Raw genomic sequence first — 23,179 nt, 5'->3', positions numbered from 1 at the left:
TTATGGAATTTATGGGATCCATGAGACTAATTGTTGCAAGTGAAAATCCACATTATCAATATTGAAACTGAAGGTTTGTACATGCTCTGCTGCCGTTAAACTTAAAAAAATGATTGCATGACCTCAAAGATATAGCTTACTAATTGTTGAGTAATTGGTTTTATTAGAATGATCATGCATCATGTTTATTCTTGGATCGTGTGAGGCATGTTGTTTTTTCTTGGATTGAGGTTTCGCAACTGTGTGAAACACATTAGTCTGTTGCAATAACATGAGATTTGAAGCACTTGTGGATGCATCACTTATGGGCATATTGCCGTGTGAAATTGAATATGTATGACGCACAATAGTTTAATTTAATTAAATATAAAAAATTAGTAGAAACACTCTGGATTTTTTCCCAATAAAATTGGGGTTAAAATAATAAATTGACACTATTTTATTTTGCTAGATTCACCCATAATGACTCGAGTGGCATAGCCACGGGTTAAATTCTGGTTACTCAACATGCTCTATGTAGATCTAAATTTACGGATTAAAATGTTTTATCAAGATAAATAAATAGGATGACGTACTTCCGTCAAACACTCAAACTAGAACAGAAGTACAGAACACATTTCCTACATTCTGCATCCCACACAGAGGCAGATAAAATGAACAAAGAGCAAGAAAAGGTTGCTCGTTAAGAGTGCAACACAAGAAGGGACAAATTTGCATAAGGTGTTCTTCACTTTTTCTCCTTTAAATGACAACTTGAACCATGGAATCCACACTGATGTTGTTTTCTGGTACGCAATGTATTCATTGGCTCTGAGATCATGTTGCAACATCCTTTGCTCTACAAGACCAGTGACATAGGCTAAGCACAGACTATTCACAAGAGATCCAATGAAGGTCCAACCATATCCAACGTTCCAACCAAAAACTGCCAATCCCCACCACCACAATTGCTCCCCAAAATAATTTGGATGTCGAGAGTATTGCCACAAACCCTTCTTGAGAACGATCTCTGCTGGCTTTCCTTGTTCTTTCAGTATAATGTTCCTACTAACGAATGCATGGAGCTGTGTGTCTGCAAAGTAAGCTAGAGTTATTCCACAACTACAAATGATTGTAGCAATAGTATCCCAAGTGTTCCATGGTTTTTCAACTGAATGAATTGCGTACATTGGGAGGCATACTCCCATCATTAAGACCTGAAATTCAGTATGAATATATAATGTTAGTACAAATTGAGTAGTAAGAAAACAAGCACAGAAACATGACAGTTGAAATGAGGAATTTAATATGCTGTGACAATAAAATAAGGCGTGGTTGACGGTTCCTGTATAGGACGTGTATATCAACAGATTCACACCAGTCTCCCTATACGCAAAGAAAGTACAATTTCATATCCATAATCCATGCATCTTTACAAAGAGTAATTCAAGTAATTTTGTTTGGGTGGCTGCGGGGAACTGTTGAATGCGGTTCATTCAAGATATCAGTTGGGATGCCATTGACTTCTATGAAATGATAGATACTAATATAAGATCATCAATAATTTAATAAAAAGCAATTAAAGCCTTACTATATAAAAGATATCACTTGTTCAGTTTCAAACATAAATGATAGATATTCTGTTTTAAAAAAGAAAGATAAACCTTTAACAATGATTCTAAATAATGACTAAAATTGAGAGGAAAAAGAAAAAAAAACCCGACCACGGAGTGCAAGCAGTGGAATATATATGTTACTAGAAACAACTAAATTTCATGGTTCATAGCTTATCAGCTTTGCATCAAAAATACAACAACAAACTCTCAGTTGAAGCATACACTTAACTGATTTAAGCCAGCAGAATGATGGATAGATAACCTAGGGCACCTCTAAGTTCACAAACCAAAACAAGTCTTTTGCAAGCGTCATAAGTAACAGAGTGTCATTGGTTGCGCTCTTATGCAGAACTCCTGGAAATATTTCACAGGATCAAAGGCTTGCCTAGCTCTGAGCTCAACGTACCCTTGTCCCTGAAGCCTAGAGGCGCATACGGGTGCCTACTGTCACTTAAGTTTGTGCCGGCCCCTAGGCTCACTCACATCTGCTATGCCTATAACTACATCAATTTTAAAGGAAATGGTTCTAGATTTCTAGAATTTCATGTATCGTCCTATCACTAGTATTGTCTTTCTCAGTCTTTGCTCTTTTCTGGATCCTGCCTCAATTATCATCATAGAATGCTCCTCATCAGATGCCTTATGTGATCGCAAAAAGTTTTGTAGAAGCCAGAGTATGAGCCCAACCTTGCGGCATGACAGGTGGTAGTACTCTGCGAATTCAGAACAATGCGAATAGATATAAGAAATGTGGTCTGGACTCTGAAGGCTACTTGAAGTTAAGGGCCACTTTATGAGCAAAATCCAAGCCCTGCAGCCACTTCCTCCTAGGTGCAACTGGTCTGATCTAACCTAAATTGAAGAGGGGAGACTCAGCAGACTGACATGTTGTCTGACAAAAAAGTTACAAGGTCGAGCGTAGGACCAACAAGGACTTCACGGAAGGTTTTGCCAGCAAACCTTTTACCAATCCTCATCATACAAGCCACATGTGATTTTCATTGGAGGAGTCAGCTATAAATAGCAGGTCTGAGGAAGCAAAAACCTCTATCTATTATCCTAGTCTTTTCTAGCTCTCTTGGAACACATCTTTTGAACAACCCGCCTCTTGTGCTCCCCAAACAAGCAAAGCGCTTGTACACCATCTCCAAATATAAACTTATAATAAGTGTTGTATAACTCACTGTTTGACATCTGCTCAGCATGAGCAGCATACTTGAGTTCATATCCGTTATACTATAGCATCAATCACATAATTTGTAATACAATATAGACCAAATTGGAAAATATAATCGAGTGAGCAGAGCGAACGATCTTGGCAGAAGGGGGGGTATGCGGACAAAAACCAAGTTGGTTGGTTTCTGTCTGTCTGTCCTCAACTTCTCTCTCATTTTTCCTTCGCCCCCAATACCCTTCCACTTCTCTCTCATTTTTTCTTCGCCCCCAATACCCTTTCTCCTTCACCCAACTCTCTCTCTCCCCGCAGCTCCGCTCACTCCCCACTGCCATGCAGTATACTAATATGTTAAATCGAATTTTATAACCTCGGGTGCAACATAATCTACAATTCTCTTTTTCTAACTACATTTTCATATACTTATAAACAGTTCTTCTACTAAAATAAGTCGATTTCTAGTTACAAAAAAGTCAATACCTGGTTGGGGTCTTGCTGGTGGACTTTGGCGTCTCTGCCCACAGTAGAAAGAAGGCTTGGTTCCTTCTCCAGCTCCACTACTCAGTTACATTGATCAGCTGCTCCTGAGCCATTGCCGAAATATCGACTTTGATATTGTACGAAATAAACTGTGGTGTGCAAAATGAAATTACCATTGAATTTAGTTATCTTTTCTTCTGCTAACAATATTGTGAAGGTTTATTATGCCATGAGCTTAACCTGTGATGAATCATGGTGTCTGGATATTATCACTCTTCACCGTTGTTTCGAATGTTTTAGCTTGGTAGGTTTGCTTTTTCCTACTATATGGACAACAAGGCATCTGCTTCGGGCTGGGTAGGTTGAAGGGAAAGCTAAATTGAATTTTAAGAACGTAAAACTGTTCAGACGATTCTTTTTTGCTATTTGCTTAATGCTTATACTCGCTAGCAATTGGTTTGCTCTCTCTCATTGAAGCTTTTGCCTTGTTGACTACTTACTCTTGGATGTCTATTGTGCTCGTGGAATCAGAAACACTTGCTTTGTATGTAATTATCTTCGTTCTGAAATCATCAATATTCATAGTTCCATTTCAAGCGGAAAAAACCTCAAATATTCTAGAATAGTAGGTTAATACTTGATAGGAACATGATATTATATATCTTTAAGTTTAAAACTTAATTGCTGCAGAATCTCTAATAGCCAAACCCTCTTGAATATGGTTGTCTATAAATCACCAAATATTTTTTTTTTACTATATGAAGATCAAAGAAAAACAATGTCTACAAGTACATTCGTTCTACTTTGTTTTGCTAAGTCAGCAATATTAATTTTAATTTAAAAATAAAAAAGGAAGAGGGAGGGGAATATACAAATAGACTGTGAAATCTAGGGAAGATACAGTCGCACTTCCGAATGTTCGATCAGCATTGGGAAACTCCCGTTTTCTGACAATGAGGACTTCCGTCTATTAACTCAGTGGTCATAGCTGGTGCACTAGCTCCATGTCATACTGCTCCATTATCTGCTGCCATGTTCTTGCTGCAACAAGACTTGGAACTAGTATTTGGTGGAGAAACATTGAGTCTTTCTACAGCAACACACACTTTTGAACCGAATTTGTGAACACACTGACGTGGCAAGCAGAGAGACCTTGATTTGCAGTACTTCTTTGAGCAATACACACGCACCCTGCCTGATGAGTGCCACGTCAGTTTGTTCACAAATTCGGTTCAAAAGTGTGTGTTGTTATAGAATTTTTGGAGAAATATTAGACCTTTGGCTTTACACTATACCATAATAGGCTATTACTAACAGTAAAAAACCGTTACAAAAAATATTTGTAACGCTTTTTATCGAAACAGTTTGGGCATGGGTAATCTGTTACAAATATTTGTAACGGTTTAAAAGCGTTACAAAGTATTATTTTGCTAACGGTTTTTTCCGTAATTGAAAATATTTGTTAACGGTTTTCTTTGTTCAATTGTATTACTCTTCAGTAACGGTTTTATAAAGTTAGTAACGTTTTTTTTTTTGTTACTCTTTTCTAACATTAATAACGGTTTTATAAAATTAGTAACACTTTTTTGTGTTATTCTTTTCTAACATCAGTAATGGTTTTATTAAGTAAGTAACGCTTTTTTATGTTACTGATTTATAAAATTTGTAACGGTTAATTTTCTTTTGGTAACGGTTTTGTTGCTTCGTAAGTGTTACTCATTGCAAAGCTTAGTTACGGTTTTCCACCATTACAAAACTATTTCATATGTAAAAAAAATAATTTCCCCCAAAACCACCTTTTTTGGAAGACTACTGAACCTGCATAAAGATGCCCCAACTTATTGGGTATTCTACAATCGTCCATAACATAAACAAGAAATTAATCTCACAAGTACATCCAATCATATAATCTTTTATTAAAATAACATCACCAAAACATCTTTCATAAATAGGACTTGCCACGAATGAAATACACACTATTTTCCAAATCAATGAGACTTGTCCATAAACTCAAACTCTCACGTCATTTGTATAGAACTAGCACCTTCAGTAGTTGTAAGCATCAAGGGATGATTTTGGGATGGTATCATCAGAAAAGTCCCTTTCATCCTATACACCAATAGAAATATATAAAAATGAGTTAGGCAGTAGAAAACAAATATGTATAGATATATACTTATATCCTATTCTTAAGTAGTAGCTCCTTATACTCAAACTACAGAATTCACATGCTAGTAGCAATAGAAGCATAGTATAGACATGAAAGTTTATGTAACACCCCAAAATCCTATAACCTTGTCAGACACCTTGACGAAAGACATAAAAATTTCAGCAGTCTCCTCTTTATTTTCAACATTTCATATACATAAATCCTGTCATAACCTGAAAATCAGATAATATATTGATTCGTAGAACTAGCTACTCAAATATATATTGATTCGTAGAGCCAGCTACTTAACCATCTCGACCAATGCCAGTTAAGTCAAATAACCAATCCTCGAATCAAAAAGACACTATAAATTATATACCAAAATTAAAATGAAAACAACATATACATCACTTCCACTTATATCAGTGTTATACACCTCTATTAGTTCCAACCCGAGATACCACACTTCGAATATATACACACCATTCACACTACTCATATGTAAGAACCCATCTTCCAAAACAAAACTCATGAATAGACAGCATGAAAGAATTTAGACAACTTTTAGAACGGAATAGACTACAAATTGAAGGTTTACCGCATTAAAACACCCACACAAAAAAACGAATAAGTTTTGTTAATTAAGTTAGAGTGTACCTGGAGATCCTCAACACTTCCGGCATGCCCAACAAAAGGAGTAGATTCTACTTTCCATGTTGCACTATACAAAGGCTCCCACAAATGAATAGCCTTCTTGTAATCCCCTTAAGACATGAAAAAAATAAGAAAGAAAATAATAGCAGTGTTAGTTTTGAGTAGATTGTTTTGCGGCATCGTAATTCAAATACACTAGTATACTACATTGCAATGGGAACATGAGCGGAGTGGGGGATTTTTTTTATTATGATGGACATTTCCCAACCTTTTTTTCATTCATTTGCCTTGGCATCTCCTGGCTCAGTTAAAGTAACATATTCATACCTAACGATTTTCCACACGCCACCAGTTTCATTGTCACAGTACATTTGTGGAGAATTTAAAAGAAAGAACCTATCTTAATAATGCCCAGCAAACCATATTACGTTAATGGAACACCTAGCATTCTGGAAGAAAGATGATACTGTGACAACATGGACAGGGACAAGGAGAAAAAAATAAAAAAAAATGAAAGGATTGTGTTTTTGCAATTAAAGATGAATGTAATTGAGTTGATGGCGAATTGGAAGAGAAGTAGGCTATAATAACTGCAAGGTAAGGTGAACACCACTATCTGATGAAGTTGGACCACCTCAGATAAATGAAGTTGTAGAATGACAAAAAAACATAAGCCAAAATCCATTTTTGTGACATCCATATAAATCAGCCAGGCAATTCTGAAGCAGACGAGAATATTCTCCCCATAACTAAGTATTTAATTAAATTAAGCCCGCATCAAACCAGTACTAGGCTTGTAAATTTGAAACAATTTCTATATGTTATAACACAATGTAAGTAACTTATTCTATTTACCTTGACTCTTATGCTGGATCCAGCACTAGTGAGATCTACCAAAGCCACCAAACAAATTTGACAAGGAAACACTAAAGAAAAATACAAACACTTGAGTTCACTCATAACAATGACGACAAGATAATATTTGTCCAAATAATGACATGTAAGAAAAGATCTCTCAAATCAAAATCCGTTTTAACACCATCGATTAGTTTACTTATCACAATCATTTTACTTGAAAAAAAACCATAGAGATAAACTAACGATAATAACATGTAAACAAATAATAACCACAAAAATACATTTCCACAAACAATCTAGAAACTCAAAAGAAGAGTTCAAACTGCATAGCATTCATATATTGGTATCCCATCTGCTTAAATCTAAACAAAGTAAGTGCTTCTAAATGCTCCTCATTCTCAACACAACCCGCAATCATAATCGCTCGCGAGATAGAATCCTTAACAATTATTTTATCAAAGAGTTCTCGTGCCAAATCCAGACTACCACAAGAAACATACATGAATAATAACTTGTTGGCTAATAGTAAAGTCATCCCATGACCACTTTTGGTCATGTGAGTGTGAACTTGTTCACCAGTTTCAGCGTCAGGTAAATGGGTGCATTCTTTTATAAGATAAGCATACACATCATGTGGTATAGATAGTTTTAGGACGTCCATAAAGCGTAAAATGTCTACGGACGAAGTCACCGCCGTGTCGTGGATGCTATAATAGAGCATACCCATTACATGTCTGATTAAACCAACAAACTAAAATAGAGAACTAACAACTCCCAAAAACAATTAATTTTGATGCCTGATTGTTATGTAAAAGTAAAAATCATAAGCCCTAAAATCATATCCCTTGCAGAGAAGAACAATCAGACTACAAGATAGTAGTTTCGCTCAAAGAACACGCACAAATGAAAATAAAAAATCGTACCTTTTGTAGCAACTCAAATCGAACTTGGACTGAAACAAACCGAGCAAATCCCTCACTGAAGAATTAATCCAACTAGAGAGAGAGAGAGAGAGAGAGAGAGAGAGAGAGAAATTAATTAATTAAACTGAAAAATTACCAAACCCTAACATGAGTGCTAGTTGAAAGGTCGATGCATAAAGATGTTATTGATATGAAATGGGTTTTTAGGGTGAAGTATAATCCTAATGGTACCGTGCAAAGAAACAAAGCAAGATTGGTTGCCAAGGGTTATTTTCAAGAGCCCGGTGTGGATTATGATGAAACATTTGCTCCAATTTCACATCTTGACACTATTAGAGCTATTATAGCTATGGCGGCACAAAAAGGTTGGTTGTTGTACCAACTTGATGTAAAATCAGCATTCTTGAATGGGGAATTGAAAGAAGAGGTGTATGTTGAACAACCTCAAGGCTTTATGGTGAATAGAGAAAAAGACAAAGTGTACAAGTTGAAGAAAGCTTTGTATGGGTTGAAGCAAGCACCAAGGATATGGTATAGTCAAATTGATGGCTATTTCATTGAAAGGGGGTTCAAGAAAAGCAAGAGTGAGGCTACTTTGTACGTAAATGTCTATTTTGGTTGTTGCATTGTATGTAGATGACCTGATTTTTACTGGAAATTATGCTAGAATGATTGATGAATTTAAGATTGATATGATGAAGAAGTATGAGATGAGTGAAATGGGTTTGCTACATCACTTTCTTGGAATTGAGATATACTAAGAAGATGATGGCGTGTTCATTTGTAAAAAAAGGTATGCTGAAAATATTGTGAAGAAGTTTGGTATGGCGGGTTGCAAGCCAACACCAACACCACTTGTTGTCAATGAGAAACTCATGAAGGAAGACAGGGGGAAGAAGGTAGATGAGACTTTCTATAGAAGTTTGGTTGGAAACTCGTTGTACCTTGCAGCGACAAGGCCGGATATTGCATATGCTTCAAGTTTGTTGTCAAGGTTTATGAGTTCTCCTAGTCACTTTCATCTTGGGGCAGCAAAGAGAGTATTACGATACATACAAGGAAGTCTGAATTTTGGCATCAAGTATGATAGAGATATAGATGTCAAGTTGATTGGCTATTGTGATAGTGATTGGGGAGGTTGCATTGATGATATGAGGAGTACTTCCGGTAATGCATTTTCTCTTGGTTCGGGTATATTTTCATGGTGTTCAAAGAAGCAAGAAACGGTGGCTCAATCATCATCTGAAGCGGAGTACATTAAAGCAGCAATGACGACTTCTATCGTCACTTGGTTGAGAAGAATAATGGAGGATCTCAAAGAGAAGCAAGAGGAAGGCACGGAGTTGTTTTGTGATAACAAATCAGCCATAACAATGGCAAAGACCTCACTCTATCACAGCAGGACAAGGCATATAGCGATCAAGTACCACTTCATAAGGGAAGTTGTGGAGAAAGGCGAAATCCAACTTGAGTATTGCAAGTCCGAAAAGCAAATTGCAGACATCTTAATTTACAAAGGCTTTGTCAAGGGAGAAATTCCAGCAATTAAGGGAACTCTTAGGAGTCCATGAACATTCCATTAAGGGGGAGAACGTTAACTAATGTAATGTTAGTGTTAGAGATATGTAACTTAAGTTGTCATATGCATAAATGGTATTGTTCGGCTCTATGGCTCTGAACAAAAGGTTTTGAGTAGTCTGCAAATGTATGTTGTAAGAAGTGATATAACATGTAAGTATGACAGTTATAGTGTCATATCTATTCGTAAGTTGTACCCAATATATAAGGGACTATTTTGAGAGTGAATAGAAGTAAGAGAGAGTATTCTGAGAGTGAAAAATCTATCTTTTTGTCTCAACCATTAACCTAACACATACTCCGCATTTCTCATAAATCAAATTGTTTTACTACTAAAGCAAAGTTCTTTGAGGACCAACCCTCTCAAAGGTAACATTTTCGTTGTTTTAGGTTTGATCTTGAAGACTCACTGTTTTGAGCTCCACAAGAGAAGCCCCTAGCTTTTTCAAGGTAGTTTCCTAATAGTTCTTGGATGGCGCTATTTGCCAATATTTATTTTAACATTTTTAGTTACTTCTGCTAGGTACTCCAATGAAAAAGGAAGTTATCAGGCTACCTCATGGCATGCCAGACATGAACACCTTAAAACTAATGTGGGAGTCCTCTAGCAATCCACAAATGCGTGAAATTATCTTAAAATTTGTACGTAATATCAGCAAAGCTACTACGGTTGCTAATTGGCTCATGATAAGAGCCCAAAACTGTAGTTTTAACCCCTTAATAATCATACTGTTAGACCAATTATGTGAATAATAAGTAAGAGTTAATTGATTATGTGTTTTATGCATTTCAGGCTTCAAAGTCCATTATGTGCGTAAATGTGCCGCTTTAGCGAGATAAAGGAGCAAAAGTCGTGAGAACTTCCGAATGCCATATCTTTGGACTCAGACCTCGGAATTGGGCATACCTTATGTCAAAACGACCGCTCGGAAAGAGCTTTGCAATGGTCCAAGCCTTGACCCAATCAGAGAAGCAGAAGTGGATGAAAAGTCTGTGGAAGCCAACTGCAGCTGAAGAGGCCTTTTCGATCGAAAGAATTGGGTTTTGGGCCTGATTCTCTGGCCCAAAACATGGCTCCAAGCCCATGCACGATTTTTGGATCTGAATGTATAAAAACAAAAGCTTAGCTCTTTGTTAATGGTAGATAGTTAATGGTAGGTAGCTTAGAATAAAAAGTAGCCATTAAAATAGCTTCTAGATCTAGATTTAATTGTTTTTATTAAGTATAGTTTCAAATCCTTGTTTAGATTAAACCTTTGAATCTTTGTTCTTCATTTCATTAGATAAATAAATAGTTATTATTATTCAATTTCGTTCTTGTCATTTACAATTTATTAGATCTAATTTCAATTCTTGTTATCATTCAATTCTTAGTTATTAATTAGATTCCATTATTGTTTTAATTAAGTAAATTTCAATGCTTTATATTATGTTTAGTTTTAATCTAAATGGAAATGATTGCGGAATGATTCAAGGCTAAACCTCCATTAGAGGGGGTTGAGAAGCCTTGATGAAAACTTGATTCCGATTATCGGAGATTGTTGTAATTTCCTTTCCACTCTAGAAACGTTTAGTTCACCATGAGAATGGGTTTAATCGTTCACATGCTAATTATTAATTGGTAGAAATGCCATGTGTAATTAGGGATTAGGAAGAACCGATTGTTCTCGCCAGAAGATTCAATTCGGATTACTTTAATTTTAATTCGCCGCTAGTGGATTAAGTTGAGTTAAGGTGGAATCAATCCCCTCTAACTCCTTATCATAGAATCAACGTAGCATTCCCTTAGTTGTTTTGATAACCGACTAGTTGCATTTGTGGGTAGTTGCATCGTAGTTTAGTTGCCTTTTCGTAAATCTCTCATAGACTTCAAGAAGATACTCATACTTAGAAAACACAGCATGCTAGGGAACTAGGAGTGGAACGAACTTCCTACTCCACTTAGTGCAATTCGCATCGAGAGTAGAAGCTTTGATAATTAAGAGTAAAAGATTAGTTTTAGTTTACTTACGTAGTTGAATTCATCGTTCATTTCGTAGGTAAACTATTCATTTTTCAGTTATCAAATGGCGCCGCTGCCATCTTAGTTGCACTTTAGCATTGTTTTCATAGTAGAAGTAGTCATTCTTAAAGTCCCATTTCACCCACCCACCCTTGTTTGATTCATACTGTGGTTGTCCATTTCAGAGTTGAAAAATTCCGGGCAAAATTTACCGAGATGCAAGGCGCCTCCTCGGAGGCTGACGCCTCTAACTCATCGATTAATCGAGCGACCGCCCCATATGTGGAGCGACCGGGCCTATAACACTGTAATTTGAAAATTACTTCGAGCACGAAGGCCGCTTCTACGGCGGCGCTTTTTTCTATGTTAAATTTTTCGGATTTCGGCGGTTTTGATTCGAACTTTGATCTTTCATATTTTTCGGTGTTCTAACCTACGCTCTATACACGAACAAGCCGTAAACAAGACGCTATTCATAATCGGGCAAGGGCCTAATCGTATTCCTTTCTTCCACACCTCGCGATCTCTCGTTAGAGGTTTATACTAGTATATCGAATTGTTTGGAGTGTTGCATGTTTAGTTAAGCTCGACTTAGTCTTGCATGAGATAAAGGTCCGGTCGAACAAAACACCTAACGTAAATACACAACAACAAAGAACAAACAAATCTATCTAGTATACCACACACTACACCTCTAGCTACTATTTCACACACACCACCGATATAATGGGGAAGAAAGAGAGACTCCTCTCTCGGACTTCTACAAAGCCTCGAGCGATAGCCCCAAATCTTGCATCGCTCTAGCAGACCAATGGGATTTGAGAATCCCTCCAAATATTTTTAATTTGTTACCCGCTTTTTCATGGTTTAGACCATGAAAACCTTATCAGCATTACGTAGGATTGAACAAGTCCTAACAACATTCCACCATCCTACGGTTGGATGCGGAACAAATTAAATTAAGGGTATTCCCTTTCACCTTAGCCGATAAAGGCGTCTTGGTTAACGCCCAAAGCCTTAATTCGTGTGGACTCGTGGGCTAAACTTGTTCAATTGTTTATGGAACATTTTACCCACCCTTAAAGACGGATGAGATGCTTTCCAAGATTCATTTCTTTTCGACAAAAATCCTCATGAATCATTTTGAGGAGGCTTGGAATCATTTCACCGACCGCTTTATAGAGTGTCCACACCATAACCTAGCAAAAGACACGTTAGTTCGTGCCTTTTTCAAAGGACTTCAACATCACCATAAAGAAGTCCTTGACATAATGAATGGGGTAGCTTCTTAAGTAAAGGAGCCTCTGAGGCTTATAAATTTTAGAGGACCAAACTAAGTTTAAATAATAATTGGGGGTAATCGACGATTACTCCCGCTCCGCTAGTTCTACTAATCTGATTAAGGTCCCGGTATGTTTGAAATTAAACACGATTCGAGCTTAAAACTCTAATCGAATCACTCACTAAAAAGGTAGAGGCCATTTCTGTACAACAAAAGCCTATCCCCGTCATGAATGTAAATTCAAACCCATGTAGTTTCGTTGGAGTCCCGAGCATCCCGACTTCCATCGTCCCTATAGCCTATGAACGGGCTTGTTCCATTAATAGTGAACCTAACGCCCTTTGGAGACAAAATCCCAAACTCCGGTTGGAGAAATAACCAACAAGTCACACCCTCGAGGGTACAATAATCAATATGTTAGGCCAACGATAGCTTTAACCAAGCTCCACTACGACAAGGACGTGGTCGTGGTAATTTTAATAATTATAACAACCAAGTGCAACCTCGACAAGGTCAAGCACAAGGTCAAGGTAATTATAATAATTATAATACTAATAGAGGTATCGTCCGGTCAATAATAATTATCAAAATCCACCCATAAATAATTCACGTGAAATAGTTCCAACCACACCACCCGTGACTACTACACCCACACAACCGGATCGCCTTTGACACCTTCATACAAGTGAGCCAAAAACTTTTCCAAACTATGGCTCAATCTAACCAACCAACCTTCTACAATCCGTTAATAATTTAACCCAACGGTTGGCTCAAGATAAAGCCCAAACCAAAGGTGTGTTGCCAGTCACATAATACCTAATCCTAAAACAACAAACACACCTTTGAGGTAACCGATAATACTAGTAATGAATATGAAAATGTAGGTGAGATAAATGCCATCACCACTCTGGATTACGGCAGAGTGGTTGATAACAAGGTAACTATGCCTATAGTTACCCCCACCGATAACCCTACACCTACTATTTTTTACTAGATACGAAATAGAAACCCAAGAGCCTACCACCGTAGAGGTACCCGTTACAACACAACCTAAGAAACAAAAGCCATGGTTAAACATCCGGTGATACCATTGCTAAATATAGACGAAACCACCGTTTTCCACAAAAATTAGCCATGTTAACTAGGGATACAAATTACGAGGAGATTAGGGACGTTTTCAAGAATCTAACTATAAACCTTCCCTTCCTCGAAGCTATTAAAAGCTACCACATCATGCTAAGTTTCTTAAGGAATTGTGTACTACTAGGCGAAGACAAATATACCAAAAGACGCCTTTTAACGTAACAATTCCCAACCTTATCCGAACATAATGGAATTGTTAAGTACAAGGACCCCGGGTCGATCCGCATCAATGCACCTTAGGAGATTCCTATCTGACGATCGCGTTATTAGACACGGGGGCTAGTGTTAACTTACTCCCATTTTATTTGTATAGACAAATAGGTCTAGACAAGATGCAACCCACTAAAATGGCGTTGCAATTAGTCGATCGGTCTATTAAGTATCCTAAGGGTGTAGTCGAAAATGTGGCCGGTAAAGTTCGGGATTTCTACTATCCGGCTGATTTTTTGTAGTCCTCGATACGTAAGTCGCTAACGACTCTGTCCGATCATTTTAGGGGCGCCCTTTCGGCAACCGCCAACGCGCTCATTAATTGCCGTGATGGTTCAATGTCCATGTCTTTTGGCCATCTTCTTTGTTGAAGTCAATGTTTTTAAAACAAGGACACGTTACCCGATTCGTCTATGGATGGAGAGGTTACATGATCGAGCGTTTTCGAAATTATTTCAACAACACGTTCCATGATAATCATATGCCTAAAATTCTTTCCTTTGGAAAGTCGACTCAACATTTTCATTCCTACACTAGTCGATACACATATTATTGATGAGGACTCGGGATAGATGACTTTCTCAAAGATGTAGAGGACTACCATAGTAATGTGGATATGACCAATCTAGATGAGGAATTCGATGAGTTTCTTCGAGTAGGTGACAATTCACCCTATCAAGAACTAACTTGCACAACATCCACCTCGATTCCCCTCCTTCCACCCTTTTAAAGGAATCTCGAAGTTTGCACTCGATCCTTTTTGTTTCTCCCGTGCTTCATAATTTTTAAATCCTCCTAGCAAACAGATACTTGGAAGGACAAACTATTTGACACCTTCATTTTCAGAATTGAGGAGCGGACCCTACACACACAATGAATGAGTTCGGTGCTAAAACCACATCCTCATTATAATGCAAGTGTCTTTCTACAACTTATCCATATCCACCATATTCTCCACAACCATTCACTTTGCCACACTTATTTACTAGAACACCCACTCATTCAAAATGAAAAATAAGGTGCATGATAGGGTTACACAATAGGGTTATCCGACTTCTTTTTCATTCCACTAGGTCGTCGAGGGAAATCTTGGTGCTTGATTGTGTTTGGATATGTTTTCTGTGATATTTATTTATGGAATGATCCACAACTATTTCGGGTTGTTGATATATGATCAACTACATGTTCATACATATGTTTTAGATAAAGTCTCGAAAGTATCCGACTATAAACGACTCAATTTCGTGTTTGGTGCACTTCCTTTCATTTTAATATATTGGTGAGTGCACCATTAAGGTAACCGGCCCTCCCTATGGAGTGTGTGGTGTGAAGTACCGGATCCTAAGTCCACGGTTCACATAGTTCACGTTTTCCACTCTTGCATGTTTTTCGGATTTTTTTGAGTCATGTTTCTCTATGGTGTGAATTATGTCTTTATTGCTTATCGCTTTTTCCTTCTAAAAAAATAAAAAATAAAAAAAAATAAAAAAAAAAAAAAAAGAATAAACATAGTAATCTAGGAAGTCTCGAATCGACTTTAAAAGACCCTATCGCTAAAACAAATTTTCTAAGCTTCGTTGTAAAAAATTTGTTTTGGGGTGGGGTGTTAAATGTTCGCATACTAAAATGTTTTATGTCCCATTACAGTTGCTTAGGCCGTTTTATTGTATTACGATTCGGATTGACATAATCTATTAATTTAGAGTTCATTCGTTCGCGATAACTTACGCCATGCACGCTTCGAGGCGTTTTCCACTATCTCGTATGTCATCCGAAGTCGGAAGAGAGTGTTTTATGGATCATTGGATAGGAAATTCTCTCCTGATCATTTCCATATCTCATTCGCAAAAATCGGACCGGTAACGAAGCGGCAATTTTGATTTGAAGTTCGCGAAAAAATCGAAAAAATCAAAAATTTCAATTTTGGGCTTGGGCCCAACCCGCGCCCACCGACAGCGCGACCGCGCCCTTACCTTCTCAACATCAGTTCATCGTTTTCATCTTCCACCGCCATTAACAAAGCTTCAAAACCCTAACAAAAATAAAAATTAAAAAGAAAACCAAAATAACTCACGCCAACCATCAAACATCCAATTCAAATCTCCTCTAAAACTAAAACCACACCACCTCCAACAATTTAACCCAACAAAAACCACCGAAAAAATCAAAAATTGGTGCTGCCACGCCACCACATCACCACCACCATCGTTTTTTATCAGTAAGGTCTTTCCTCATTACTCCTACACCTTCTATAAACCCTCACTCCGTATTCAAACTTCAAATGGCTCAACAACGCCGAATTATACCGGAGCAAGTTTTCACTGCCGACCACTTCGCGCCGTTTTACGGTGACGAAATGGCTAGTAGAGATCGGGGTAGTTTGTGGTACTTTCGATCGAAGCCTTCTACCATGAAGACTTGGTCCGACGGTTCTACAACACCGAGGGAGTTGGGGGAGTAGGATTTTGTGTTGGTAAAGAAGAAGAGGAAGGAGTTGACCATCGGATTTGTTGTTGAGATTCTAGGCATTCCGCCTTTAGAATCCATCCGATGCCACTTTACAGAGCCCCGGTTTTGACGGGTAGAGCCTTTGATGGGCGGATCGTCATCAATGGGAGCTACAATACAAACTCCCATTGTGTTCGCCAGCATCCTCCGGGACCAACCAACCGCTACTCGGTGGATTGGTCGGAATGTCCTAGGGAAGGACAAGGTCGGTGACATCGGTCGACCTGCCTCCACCTCTTATGGGTACTCCAGAGCGAGAAGTCACGAATTCGTCAGATCTTGGAGTTTTGCCGAAGCATGATTAGGGGTCGGAAAGTCTTTGGCACCTCTTCCCCGTGTTAATTACCAAGATCATCCGAAGATGAAAGCGTTTCCGCCCGATAGGATTTACATTACCCCGCACCGTAACACGCTGTATCTATAGGGAGTGTGTCCAACAAGTTTGGAGGAGTATGAGGATAGAAAGAAGAAGAAGAAGAGGATGGTGGAGCCGAGAATGAAGAGGAGGTCGGGGACATCGGGATGCCTCCGAGGATGAGGCGACTTGACTGCTTTGTTTTTGAGATGCCCCTCGGCGGTGTTGGTTAGATGTCAACGCATGGCTGTGCTTCATAGGGGCATCGTTCACTAAACACTATCTGTGCAGACCTCCGGACTCGACAGCTTAATTATTCATTCAACTTCGAGCTCCCGCACCCAAAGAGAGGATGAGAGATGGGAACAGCGAGGGTCGAGATGGAAGCCCAGCCGCCGGTTTAGAGTGGATATGCTTGCACGCTTCCCACCTCATACGACTCGCCTCGAGGACACAACTATTACGAGGCATGAGCGCGTCCGACGGCGATTTACTGCTGGGCTGGACCTTCGAGAGCCCGTGAGCCACCACTATAGAGTGTGCCCCTCCGGCACCAGTGGCGAGGTATTTAGAGAGTGTGAGGATTGATAGTGGTTGTTGTTTTATTTACTTTTGTTGTTTTTATTGTAATGTAACTTTTATTTTCGTAATTTGAATTTTGTAGTGAGTGGTACTCCGAATGAAATTTTAATATAAGGGCTTATTTTCATTATGCATGGTTGTTTCATATTGACCCCACCTTCCCAACTTGTTTGGGGGTGGTTTTATCAATTCAAGCATTATTTTTGTATAACCCTCGTATTAGAATTAATTGCGGAGTCAAGGTGAAAATATGGTTGTTTAGGCAGAAATATGATTAAGTATCATTGTAGGATGAAATCTAGATTAAATAGGTACATTCTATCATAAAATCAACCTAAAAGATCTTGGGTTTGAATTAGAATCCGGGATATGAGTTGTTTCCGTTTTTGAGTTTGGAAATTTTAGGATTTCCGGAAGCTGCCGAATTAGTTTTGGCAACTTTCCGATCCATTTTAGCAACTTTAAACCTATATAAACTTGATACAATCTATCCTCACAACTCACACTACACCTAAACTCCATCACTCACCTTTCACACCCGCGATTCCCGTTTTTCGACTTCATTTTCGCAAAATGCAACTTCGGGCCTTCCGCAGGAAGCGGCCGCTTTACGCCTTCGATGAGAATTTTTTTCGAAGGCCAGCCCAAGGTCAAGCCAGCGACTTCGGCCAAACACCGGAATTCCAAAATACAAAAAGAGCGACTCGACTTCTAGTTTTTCGCAGCGTAGTATCCGGATCATTTGGTACCTGTTTCGAGGCGTAGTTTTGAGATGACATCTCCTATAATAATACCGGAACAGTCTTTCGAAGATTTGTTCCAAAGCACTACTTACGGTGCTTGGTTTTGTGAGGTGATCACATAAGTTGGCTGGGAACCTCTTATGGTAAGACCGGTGAACTTTATTCTCCAAAGACTTGCATCTTATTTTTATAATAACCGCATTTTCTTTGAGAGACCGGATGGAGAACAAGTGTTCTCCATCAATATTGACGATGAACCAATGGAAATTACCGTGTTCTTGCTAGCATTTGTTCTTGGACTTGCTATGCCGGTGAGATACAAGACCCATGGTGCTATTGGGTCGATAATATGCATGTCTACACTTATGAGTTTTTGCACGAGGCTTATGGGGCAGGCATTTTCCGTATTGAGGACAAAGGGGACTATAACGCGTTGCCCTTGGTAGCTTTGTCCATGAACATAGGAACTGTTATGTTTTGGATTATGCTAAACATTTTAGGGGAATGGCGTTTTTCTTACGTGAATGGCGCCACTTGCAGCGCTTTTTTCCTTGCTTTAGCCACGGACGGGTTCTATGACCTTCCCGTAACTTTGATGTCTAGTTTAGCACGAGCCTATACCATGAGGCATAAGTACCTTCTTATGCCCGTTCTAATTTCACGTATTATGCTATGTTTCTTTCCTGTTTTTTGTACACGCGTTTCACGGATTGGATTAGGGTAGACACGGTCGCGACCCACCAATAGTATTATTCGATCTTTTCCGCAATGACTTGGCAAGGGTGGGGATCTAACCTCACGAGGTTGCACCCTACACCCCATCGGACCAAGTGGCACTTAATAGGTTAGCAACCATAGATGATAAATGGCGTGAAGCCCGGCAAATTATCATAGCATGGCAGATCGCGAAGGAGCCTCACTTCTTTATAGAAGTAGAGGATGGCGAAGATGACGAATAACAAGGGAGTGGAGGTAAGTTTTAGTTTCATTGTTAGTGTCCGCTTATGTCCCAAGCAATTTAATTCGTTAACCCCATAATGGGTAGAACTCAGATAGAGTTGTGTCAGTTTTATTTCCTATATTAGCACGCGTTCTAACTTTGTTTTGCGGATGTTTCGAATTTTCACGCTTCAATGGTATTTTTCCTACCCTCTTTATTTAAATGCTTTGAGGACAAAGCATGCTTCTTGTTTGGGGGGGGGGGCATAGAAACACGTGTAATTAAGACATCTGCTAGGATATAAATATATATAATATGCATTTGTTTCTAGTTAAAATTTAAAAAATTTAAAAATTTAAATAAATAAGTCCATGCTATACACTTAGGAATATTGGTATTGTTTTCTTTCTCTATGCTCTTAACAATCTAGAAGTCTCACATAGCTTTTGCATCAGAATAATTGTTAGAAACTTAGGTTAATATGTAGGTAATAATCTTTGCATCTATCTATAAATTTATTACATGAGTATCTATGATTGTTAGCGATGAAGTTTACGAAATCTAGGCTAGAGTACTTATTCTACAAATCTGTGAGAATATAGCTAAAAGCCTTTATATGAATTTAAACATTTGAGAAATGACACAAGGGAGAAGTAAAATCCGGATAGAGAAATCACACGTCCACTTGCTTGATCACTATGCCATATCCTAAGCGAGAATTTAGGCCCTCTTTGGATCGATATAGTAAGAAATTCAAACCTATGAATTATTTTCCGCTAGTCGCCCCTCTGAGCCTTTCATTAGCCCTTCCATAAACCACAATTCTTTTACCCTGTTACAAAAACAAAACAAAATAAAAAAAAATATAAATCAACCTACCCAATTTAGAATAAGTCTGAGAATAGAATGAATGAAGAAAGAAGAAGAGAAAAACCTATGTAAACAAAAATTAGTTAGTTGCTTCAGAAAATAAAGAAAAGAAGTTTCCATCCAAAGAAAAGAAAAATAAAAATAAAAATAAATAAATAAAAAAAACTCCAAAAAAATAGAATAAAAGGAGTCAAAAGCCAAAGAAAAAAATAAATAAATAAATAAATAAATATGGCTAAGGATGGAAACAAAGTATAGAAGCAAAAGAAAATAACAAGGTTTTCTCTAAGTTACATAATAAGAAAACTCTATTATCTCAGACTTGTCCTTTTTGAATATCCATTTCCTTCCTTCTTAAACCATCTCCTAATCCCCGTAACACCTAATAAAGACCTCTAGCTCAATTAGGAATAGGTTAGTGTGATAGTAAGTGGCGGATGTGTTTGATCGACTCCGGGCTTCTTTGGTGTCATTGAGATTGTAAGGTAAAGTGTGCCCACTGCATTAATCGGAGTAGCTTAAACTTGAGTGGAAAAATCAGAGTGTTGTTTCTTGACTATTATTGTGAGAACCTACTTAAGGACGCTTATTCCGAAGTTCTCGAAACAAACCTCGCTAAACATTTTATAGTACTACTCATGGTGTATATGTTTATTGTAGATGATAGATTATTATGCATATATTAGCTTAGGTTTTTGACTTGGTTATTCTTGTTCATAGCTAGTGAGATGTATAGATAGTTTGGAGCATGAATAAGGAAACAATAGTTTTATTTCTTAGTCGTTCGCAAATTATAGATGAAGTTTGTGAGTACCTTCATGGAAAACTCTCACGAGGGGTTATAACTTCGGCCCACTAGGGAATTCCTAGTGGTTTAAGGCCTTGTTGCATATGGTCAATGCAATCGCGACTCAAATAAACGAGAGTAGTTAGAACTCCATTTTTGGTCACTCATTCTAATTTCTCATATTTGCTTCGGAGGACAAGCAAAATCTTTGTTTTGGGGTGGTTTGATAAGAGCCCAAAACTGTAGTTTTAACCCCTTAATAATCATACTGTTAGACCAATTATGTGAATAATAAGTAAGAGTTAATACTGATTACATGTTTTTATGCATTTCAGGCTTCAAAGTCCATTATGTGCAGAAATGTGCCACTTTAGCGAGATAAAGGAGCAAAAGTCAGCCGAAATTCCCAAATGCCATATCTTTGGACTCAGACCTCGGAATTGGGCATACCTTATGTCAAAACGACCGGCTCGGAAAGAGCTTTGCAATGGTCCAAGCCTTGACCCAATCAGAGAAGCAGAAGTGGATGAAAAGTCTGTGGAAGCCAACTGCAGCTGAAGAGGCCTTTTTGGACTGAAAGAATTGGGTTTTGGGCCTGATTCTCTGGCCCAAAACATGGCTCCAAGCCCATGCACGATTTTTGGATCTGAATGTATAAAAACAAAAGCTTAGCTCTTTGTTAATGGTAGATAGTTAATGGTAGGTAGCTTAGAATAAAAAGTAGCCATTAAAATAGCTTCTAGATCTAGATTTAATTGTTTTTATTAAGTATAGTTTCAAATCCTTGTTTAGATTAAACCTTTGAATCTTTGTTCTTCATTTCATTAGATAAATAAATAGTTATTATTATTCAATTTCGTTCTTGTCATTTACAATTTATTAGATCTAATTTCAATTCTTGTTATCATTCAATTCTTAGTTATTAATTAGATTCCATTATTGTTTTAATTAAGTAAATTTCAATGCTTTATATTATGTTTAGTTTTAATCTAAATGGAAATGATTGAGGAATGATTCAAGGCTAAACCTCCATTAGAGGGGGTTGAGAAGCCTTGATGAAAGCTTGATTCCGATTATCGGAGATTGTCGTAATTTCCTTTCCACTCTAGAAACGTTTAGTTCACCATGAGAATGGGTTTAATCGTTAACATGCTAATTATTAATTGGTAGAAATGCCATGTGTAATTAGGGATTAGGAAGAACCGATTGTTCTGCATAGCAGCTCAATTCGGATTACGACGACTCGTCGCTAGTGGATTAAGTTGAGTTAAGGTGGAATCAATCCCCCTCTAACTCCTTATCATAGAATCAACGTAGCATTCCCTTAGTTGTTTTGATAACCGACTAGTTGCATTTGTGGGTAGTTGCATCGTAGTTTAGTTGCCTTTTCGTAAATCTCTCATAGACTTCAAGAAGATACTCATACTTAGAAAACACAGCATGCTAGGGAACTAGGAGTGGAACGAACTTCCTACTCCACTTAGTGCAATTCGCATCGAGAGTAGAAGTTTTGATAATTAAGAGTAAAAGATTAGTTTTAGTTTACTTACGTAGTTGAATTCATCGTTCATTTCGTAGGTAAACTATTCATTTTTCAGTTATCAGCTCATCTGCAATTCATTCGACGAGCTTGAGCCTATTAGTCCTGATTTGGTTCCTAGCAGCCTGACTATATGCCCATTGCTTGCTAGTGACCGTCTTGGCCAACCCACTGGACACTTTTGGCCGGAGGATTCCACTTGCTTGGCCTGGCTTGATCAGCAACCTGTCCATTCAGTCACCTATGTTGCCTTTGGAAGCACGACAATCTTCACAGAATGCCAGTTCAATGAAATTGCACACGGTCTTGAACTGGTGGATCAACCTTATTTATGGGTTTGGCCAGACCTCACTCGTGAACTCATTACATCATTTCCAGATGGATTTAGAGATGGAGTAACTCACCTAGGAAAGTTAGTGGCCTGGGCACCTCAACAGAAGGGGTTGGCTCATCGTTCCATCGCTTGTTTCTTAACTCATTGTGGTTGGAATTTGACTATTGAGGGTCTTAGTTTGGGGGTTCCACTTTTATGTTGGCCTTACAGTGCTGATCAGTTTCATAACCAGAACTTTATATGTGATACTTTGAACGTCGGCTTAAGATTACACAAAGATAAAAATGGGATCATTACGAGAGACGAGATAAAGGTGAAAGTGCAAAAAATTTATAGTGATGAACAGATACGATCGAGGGCAAATAAAGTCAAGGATATGGCAAAGAGGTGTGTAGGCAAAACCAGATCTTCCTCGAAGAATTTCAAAATTTTCTTTGAAAATATCAAACCAACGGCTTACTTGTGAAAACTT

At 38.1% G+C, this 23,179-nt stretch overlaps 2 protein-coding genes across 2 annotated transcripts; one reads left to right on the top strand and one right to left on the bottom strand.

The window, feature by feature from the left end:
• Positions 1–501: 501 nt before the first annotated feature.
• LOC147496116 (uncharacterized) lies at positions 502–1,385 on the bottom strand (the record flags this gene model as incomplete). The annotated part of the gene is made up of 1 exon (XM_086568529.1): positions 502–1,385. A coding segment is annotated over one exon (765 nt), but the record flags the coding sequence as incomplete, so codon positions are not given.
• An 8,098-nt stretch (positions 1,386–9,483) lies between these two features.
• Positions 9,484–23,173, top strand: LOC147496115 (UDP-glycosyltransferase 83A1-like). Its single transcript, XM_086568528.1, has 2 exons — positions 9,484–9,518; positions 22,432–23,173. Exons 1-2 carry the CDS (start codon positions 9,484–9,486, stop codon positions 23,171–23,173), a joined length of 777 nt encoding a protein of 258 aa, XP_086424654.1.
• The last annotated feature ends 6 nt before the right edge of the window (positions 23,174–23,179 follow it).

This window comes from Coptis chinensis, chromosome 6 (assembly GCF_015680905.1).
Source record: "Coptis chinensis isolate HL-2020 chromosome 6, ASM1568090v1, whole genome shotgun sequence".
NCBI lineage: Eukaryota > Viridiplantae > Streptophyta > Magnoliopsida > Ranunculales > Ranunculaceae > Coptis > Coptis chinensis.
Note: the sequence above shows the minus strand (reverse complement) of the source record. Positions and strands in the feature narration are given on the sequence as shown.